The sequence below is a fragment of the Halyomorpha halys genome, unplaced genomic scaffold (assembly GCF_000696795.3).
Source record: "Halyomorpha halys isolate HHAL.00 unplaced genomic scaffold, Hhal_1.1 Scaffold1697.1, whole genome shotgun sequence".
NCBI lineage: Eukaryota > Metazoa > Arthropoda > Insecta > Hemiptera > Pentatomidae > Halyomorpha > Halyomorpha halys.
In genome coordinates, this window is record NW_027115501.1 from 158,550 (window position 1) to 167,175 (window position 8,626).

The 8,626-nt window shown below is 32.9% G+C and overlaps 1 protein-coding gene across 3 annotated transcripts in view; it reads right to left on the bottom strand.

Moving 5' to 3' along the window:
* Positions 1-8,626, bottom strand: part of LOC106690387 (cGMP-specific 3',5'-cyclic phosphodiesterase) — an 85,240-nt gene that overhangs the window by 34,170 nt on the left and 42,444 nt on the right. For all 3 annotated transcript variants that reach the window (XM_014435818.3, XM_014435817.2, XM_014435819.2), the window contains exon 4: positions 2,065-2,223. In XM_014435818.3, coding sequence (XP_014291304.1) covers positions 2,065-2,223 — 159 coding nt within the window. The remainder of the gene's footprint in view (positions 1-2,064; positions 2,224-8,626) is intronic.

The following is an 8,626-nucleotide window of genomic DNA, read 5'->3' on the forward strand; positions in this document are numbered from 1 at the left end:
TGAAAAATGAAAATGACTTAATAAATTAATGATATGCAATAACAATAAAACATAATTATTTGGTTGGCATTGCAATGCTATATAACTTTTTTTAAAAATACCACTATACTTTTAGTTATATACAATGGTTTTTTTTAAGACAATTACTGTGATGAAAATATAAATTGAGCTTGATTCAGTTATATTAAGTTAATAATCAAAAATGATAATCGTTTATTTTAGATAAAAATAAATGTAAATTAATTTTTAATGAAGCTAACTAATCTAAAACAATTATTAAAAAGAAAATCATGAGCGGTATAACATCATAATACTAAAAAAGTTTAATTTTTTTTATGTTAAAATGCATACTATTGGACTATATACCTTAAGTAAAAATATTTTGTTTATTAGTAACCGTGCAAATCTAAATATTTATAACCAATAACTGCAACGATTATTTAGTTTTTAACAATTAAATTATCAGAAAAACTGACTTTGTTCTTAAACGACAGAAAAAAACATTGGTTATTGTATAGAGCTTCAAACGAGGACCAACAAATGACTTGGGCCCACCGAGACCTAAAACAAATTGCTGACATTAGTCAAGTTATAAATCAAACGATTGAAGTACGACACTGACCAATAATAGTTACTGTAATTGTAGGAATGGATCATACCTACCAGTACCTGCTTCATGGGTCGTTATCAAGGAACTAATTATTTAACAAAATTTATAATAAGGATTTTGAAAAATATCAATATATCAAAAACCATAAGAAATATATCCATATTTCCAAACATTTTTAATCTTAGAATATAAAACTTTGATTATCGAAAGTAGATATTTTTCTAAAAAAAATATATATAAAAAATAATAACTAGGAAATATTGGTTTATTTTATTTTAATAATAAATTTATCTTTATTTTTAATGAAAGTGTTACTTATAAAGTCGATAGGTATCATTTATTGTTCATTCTGTTTTGATTTTCTCCATTTTTTAATGTTGAGTAATTTAATTCATTTTTCTCTACTTCTTAAACGTCCTTTTAATAATAAATGCTAGTTCCTTGATCCGCCGCAGCTTCTGTCCACCTATTACTTTTAATAATATTCCTCTACCCAGATCAGACACCGTGCGATACCTTGGATTCATTTTAAACAAAAGACTCACCTGGAACCAACATACTAGACTTAAAAAACAAGAACTCAACAGACGATTCAGCCAACTATACCGACTGCTCAGCCGGATCTCTCATCTCTCACTAGGAAACAAACTACAGATTGATAAGACTATACTCCGACCTATGTGGACCTACGGACTTGAACTTTGGGGAACAGCTAAACCGTCGAACATCAATCGTATCCAATCCTTTCAATCCAAAATCCTTAGAACCATAGTTAATTCACCCTAAGTTTCCAACAGAACAGTACATCATGACCTCACATATCCTTTTTGTATTTATACATATTTCTTTTGTCCTTGACCTCATACCAACCAAATTCTCAAAATTCCATATAAACCTTTCCAACCATCATAATCCTTTGGTTCAAACCTTATCTAGTTCTACCAATCCCTACAGCCCACCAAAAGGTTGAAACGACAGTGGCCAAGAGACTTATTGTAAAATAAAAAAAACAATTGCAGTTATGGCAATGTTCAGATTCTCTACTCAAGTTGAGTGTTTGCGGCTTTAGCACACTTGCTCAGCCTCCACTGACTCACTACCAGTGATGCGGCGAGAGGGATGTGCTGGGATCTTTTGAGCTCTGCTCTATCCTTCACACGTGGGAGATGAATTGTGACTAGAGATTATATAATTTAATCATTATGTTATTTTATTGATTTATTTTTTCATACAAATAGTTTGATTATGTTAATTTTGTTTATCCTTCTGTTTGTTTATATTTTAAGAGAGATTTTTTAAATTTATTTATTTTTATTTTTTTATTCATTTATTTATTTTATTTTATTTTTGTATGTATCACTATATTCATTCTAAATAAAATCAAAACTTTTTTTCCTTCAGATATGCCACTATTCGAACGAAGCAACGATATATTCTACAGACAACTTGTTTACCTCAACATCTCTCTCGGTGAACTCCTTGCTGCCATCAGTTTTGTTGATGATCTGGGCGACTCCAATCACTTCGCCTTCGTAGTTGGAAATGGGGCCGCAGAGGATGGTGTTAGTCTTGTAGCCAGTCCTCATGTCGATTTCGCTGTTGAACCTCGGATCCTGGAAAATAAGATAAATTAAAGTATTGATGAGGAATTTCATTTTTAATATAATTTATTAAACCGAAATCAATAGATCTTGGAACTCCTTGAGGAAAATGAAGAAGAATATACAATTATTAATTTATTATTATCGTCGCTAGAGGCTGTTTTAGGGTTGGAACTCCGGTTCTGGTTTAATTTATCAAGTGGACATTAAACTTTAACTAGAGATTAAAGATGGTTATCTACCAGGGTGAATTGTCACCCCGAAGCAGATAGTCGACCCCTAACTAACTCCAACGGGAAGAGGGTTAATGGGGAAGGGTTGGTCACAGATGTGTACCAATGGGGCCACCAAGCTAGTATTAGTTATGTAGCTTGAGTAGCCAATTAACTATTTGCTAAAACTAATAATTTATAATTAACTATTAAGTAGCCGCATGTAATATACCCATATAAGTAATGAAAAAAAAATGAGGTGATAGCATATTCTAATTAAAAGTCGAGTTTACACCCGAGGTCTGTTAATAACACCAGTTATTACTAAAATTGTTTATAACTTATAACTAACATTTTTCAAAGATTCGTTCTAGAAAAATTTTGATACCTTTTGCAGATAACATTTGATTTTATTTACACCAATTCGTTGAGATTATTATTATTTTTGTTTATAAGTTTCCTCGTTATTACTTTTTTCAGTGACATGGTAAGAAAATATTAACAATTGAGATTAATTATTAATAATTAATATTATTTAGTAGTAATAAAAAAAAACAGCCATATGGTTTCAACACTTTTTTATTAACTTAACACTTCTACGTTACAACCATTCAGGCCATTTTAAGGATCTTCTTACACTATCACATCGAAAAGTTGGTAATCAATATAATTGCAGGCCATTTTGCCTTTGTTAATTATTTATCATTAGTCAATTTTCTATAAAACTTCTTAAATTGTGAAAACATTATGTTTATTAGTGCATCACGTTTCCATAATTATCAATCATGTAGTGTTGATAAAGTAAGTGAAATAGATATTGTAAACTAGCAAATGTAATCATTTTAACTGTGGGATTAATGGTATTTTAGATATTATAATGAAGATTAATTTATTCGTGCATAATGCTTTCATAATTTAGTAGTTTTATAGAGAATTGACTAATGATAAATAATTGTCAAACGCAAAATGGTCTGCAATTATGTTGATTAGTGTGTTTGGCTATGATAGTGTAATAAGATCTTTGAAAATGGCCGGAATGGCTGAAACATGAAAAGAGTGTTTAACTAATAGAAAAGTGTTGATACCATTAAAATAATCAAAATATTAAAATCAAAAAGAAAAACTAACTTCCATAAGGATCCACTTTTTCCCTACAGCATTCCTATTCTACTCCATAGCTCCGTTAAAAACCTCATAATCACCTTCCATCAACACCTGTGCTAGAATAATTCTATTCCTTTCTATCATCTAACAGATCCATATATTCCACCAATCCTTTCCTTGAAGAACCCATAATTAGTTATGGGTTAATTGTCTCCTATTATTTTTTTCCATTTTGACTACAGTTGCCTAATCTATAGAGGATACACTGGTGAACTTTAAGGGAATTTAAAGCGTTTTATGAATTGTAGCTATATAAACATATAAGATTTATCTTTGACGTAGCACTTTCAAAATCGGAATTATTAGTTGAGGAGACGAAATTTATGAATTTTATGCCTTTAAACACTCGAAAACAGCAAAATTAGTAAACTATTCCTGTTTATACCAGTACAGCTGATTTCTAAGATAGCATTATTTGCTAATTGTTTCTATCTAGTAAAAATTCATATCTTGTTGAAGAAGAATGTTACAAAGACAGGTAAGATCAAATATTTTACCACTAACTACTTGAATAATGCTGCTAAAATATGATCATAACCTAGGATGGAAAACTTAGTTATCACCAAGAGCTCCAAAGGAGTTTTATATTAGTGGTGTTCATCTAAACCATCTAGTTTGAGAATCAATCACATTTTTTGCTTTTTGGCTGATAAAGTGCTTTTTACCAGATTCGGTTTGAAATACATAACCAGCCATAATTTGAAATAATAATGCGAATGGTAATGATACGTACCGAGAATCATTGTGAATTGACTTTAGCTCCAGATGTGAAATAAATTTTGGAGAAAAGTCACGGAGTGGGAGTGGCTGGATTTTGTTTTATTCAATGTTTGGTTTTCTATCGAATTGTAATTTAATAAGTTTTAAATGTAGCTCAGTGGAAAGGGCCAGGTTTTGAACCCAGCTGTGGCAGATAATTGTTTATTCTGTAACTTTTGCCGTGAGTCAACCCTGTGGGTTCGGGGGTCAACCCAGCCTCATAAAATGCGTACACTTAATTGGAGAAAAATGGTGATCGAGCATGATTCTGACCAAATCAGTTCCTTGCACAACAGTTAGTCTAGTACCTGTACTTCCTTACAAAGTATTGAATCCCTGAGCCTTCATGAATTGTAGCGGTATAGATTTTTCTTTATTTTTTTTTTATTATAGATTTTTAAATATAGAGAAATAATAAAACTATATTTGTATACCATTTCGAAAAGTTTATAGGGATTTAAGAATTTCAACCACATAAAATGGTGACCGCAGGCTGGGAAACAAGAGAAAAGAAAAACAATTAAAATTATAATAGGGAATATACAGTGCATTCATTTACTTAGCACTGTTTATTCTTCTATTCCTACATATTCAACAGCTCTAAGGATAATTGCGCCATTTTTTTTTACTGGACAAGGGTGCCCTCAATTTTTTTTTTTAATTCAATAAAGGTCCGTGAATATTTTTTAGCTGAAGGAAACATCGTTTGAGAACCGCTGCTCTGTTCACTCCTTGAACAGCAGAACCCAACCCAGCAATATTAATACCCCGACACATAGAACAGCTTCCTTTGATAAATCCTTTCTGGCCCGTTCCTCTTCCTTTTGGAATTCCTTACCTATCCGAAAAGCCTTTTCCATACCTTTCTTCAACACATCAGCTATTTCTCTACCTCTCTAAATTTCATCGTCCGATCGACTGTAAAATATTCATATGAATAATATGATAATTTAAACTAAAGCTTTTAGATAGTTCGACCTTATATATTTATGCCTATATGTTTTGTCCTGAAGGGACTCGATTTCTGTATAAAATTCGTTTTTCATTTTAAATTTATATTTCATTAACGTTGTCAATTACAAATATTTTGTGATCGGGTTGTAATGCTTGTACAACGATGTTATAAACTTGTTTTGCATAAGCATTGGAGTTAGTAACATTATGGTTGCAGAAGGGGTAATTGTGGTGGGGATTTTAGTTTTCAATGGAAAAAAGAATGGAAGATAGAAAAGCTGCTCTATCTCTTTGTTTTCAATGAGATTAATTTAAGAGCCCCACACTGTTATTAACTCTACACAGGGTGGTAAAATTACGAATTCTAGTCCAAAAAAATTTAAGTTTTTTCATGTTTAGAAAAACTTAAGTATGTAATAAAAAATGTAAAAAACTTGTTTCATATATACCTTGTTAGTTATTAGTCCGTGTATGATAGATTTTAAAACACGAAATACTAAGCCGACGTCACAATCTGGGGAGTAGTATTTTGTTTCCTTCCTCACTTTTTTTTCCAATTATTCGTTCCGAACAGCATACTGCACTAAGTCTATACGGTTTGGCCTGATTGGCAGCTGGCGGAATAATATCAACAAAATGTCTTTCTGTCAATCGGAACGGAGTGGGGGTAGAGCAAAGTCTACCGCCATTGCTTGGACTTCTTCTTTTACTGGCACAACATGCCCATGAAGCTGCTCAACGGCCGCCAACCATCTTTCTCTATCTTCTGTAAGGGTAACTAGGATCCTCAGTTGTCGCAGATCCCGCCTCACAGCATTCATCCATCGGTCCTTCGGCCTACCACTTTGCCGCACACCATTCGGAACGTAACTGTACAATTTATGAACCACTCTTTCTTCGCTGATCCTCATTACATGGCCAAGCCATTTAAGCCTCTGTATTCTTATGTACGAGAAGATGCTATATTCCTTATAGAGCCTAAAAAGTTCACCATCTTTCCTTCTTTGCCAATTACGATTCTGGCAATCGGGCCCTAAGATTCTCCTCATAAGTACTCTTTCAAACCTGTCCAGTAGGTTAATACTTTTATTGCTCATGGTCCAAGTTTCTCCACCATATGTGATGACTGGCCTTATCAACGTTTTGTACAGGGTGAACTTGGTGGTATGGCTAACAAGTTTTCATTTGATTATCTTTACATTGGAGAAATAGGCTCTATTTCCAGCAACAATTCTGCTTTTGACTTGCTTGTAGAGCGATATTAAATAGGAGAGCAGCTATCGGGTCACCCTGCCTTAGGCCACATCCCAGTTCAAAAGGCTCTGATAATCCACAGGATTTTACTTGGCAGGTTGTGCTTACCATAGTGCATTTTACTAATCGGGTGAGTTTACTAGGAAGCCGCAGTTCATACATAGTCACTATGAGCTCACTCCTTACGATTGTATCATAGGCAGCCCGAAAATCAATGAATAGCATCCAAGTTGTCTGCAGATATTCCTTCATCTTCACAGAGATTTGCCTCAGGGCGAAGATTTGATCAATAGTAGACCTATTGGGCCGGAAACCACCTTGATAAACCTTGCTTGGGCTTCCTTTTGGTATTTTGTTACTAGCAAGAACTGATGAAGCACTAAACTCTGGTACGAAGGATTGTGTGATCGGTCTCAAAGTTGACGACATCCTGAATTCAAAACGAAACCACGCCTTCTTCTTCAGTTAAAATAATCTTAGAAAAGAGAGGAAGCAAAGAATCTAGCCTCAGTCTTAGATATCTTAGGTAGACTTGTTTGCCTCTGCCGAGAGATAAGCCGAATGGAACTTGACGCTCTATCAATGGGTTGAATGTGTTGTCGGTAAAAAAAAATTATAAATATCATGAATGAAAAACTGACTTACATTTAAGAGTGTAAGTCAGTTTTGCATTCATTATAAGATGATATAAAATAATATGCGGTCAGATTTCAACTTAGAAGCTCTTTCAAATAATTGTGGTTTAAAGTATTTATAATATGGTTGAATTGGCTCAAGTTGGGTTTGTTTGTTTTCTTTAGTTTTGGCACCAGAATACCAGAATCGTCTTCCATGAATTGATGAATCCAACAATAAAGAATTTAAGATGTATATTTATTATAAGATAATATGCTTTTTCTTTTGAATATACTTCTTATAAACTAAGAATCAATGTCTTAACTATGATACTTCATTTTTAGTGGTTACAGACAAATTCTGAATGATAAACATCGTTATAGCTGGAAGATGGAGAGGGGATGTCCTTCAGCAAGGACCGTGACGCTTAGCAGCGTTGGATCGAGCCCCCCCCCACGCTAGAATATGGAATAAAGGAGGAAGATAGAGAAGGCTTATGAATCTCTAGTTATTTTCGATAAATATAATCGATTGAAGATGTTGGTAGCGATACGTTAGTCTGTTGAATAATGGGCGTGTACTCTTATATACATGACTATAAATAAATATGTTAAATATTAACATACAAATATTAATGACTGTAAATAAGTATAAGTGTACTGAGCCACTAATATATTTAAATTCTATACAACGTAGAGAGAAATTTCCGCATGGGCCACCTAGTTCAATACAAACAGTAAGAGATAACAAATTATAATATAATAAGGTCCAAAATGTTGAAATACAAGTATCAAATAAAATAATTTAGTCCTATTGAATTTAATTAAACATAAAAAAAACTGTTTAATTGGCAAAGACTTCATTAAGATGTTGCTTCGAACTAATCAATGTCATTTAATAAGGTAGCTACTGTTTGACCTGATCTGCGCAAAATCGGTAGTTATCAAGGTAATGCTATCGTCCCCAACACTTTGTACCAATATTTAAAAGTGTTGAAGAACAATTACAATTCTTCACAAGGTCACCCCCTCTACTTTTTGAAAAATTAATATTCAGTGGACAAATATTTGATGTTTGGCCTCGGTGGGGGGGGGAGGGAAGCTGTGTGCAGATGGCCGCTTCGATCACAGCCTTCTTGTTTGCTATTCAAATTTTCACAATGAAATTGCTGTAAATATTTATTAGCAATGAAACATTTTACTGAGGAATCAACATGTCTGAAAATCTATATAAATTCAATTCGATTGTATTGAAGTTTTTTTTTTTGTTTTTTTCATCCACTTGCATATTTGAGTCAGAAGTAATTCATAAGTCCAAAAATTACTTTATGCTCTTTTTTTTTATGTTAGAAGTTATTTCAACTTACTCACACACACATAGAATATCTTACAAAACTAGTTTATAATTATGAGAGATAGTTGACCGTGGATGATAAATGAGGAGAAGATGGTTGGGGG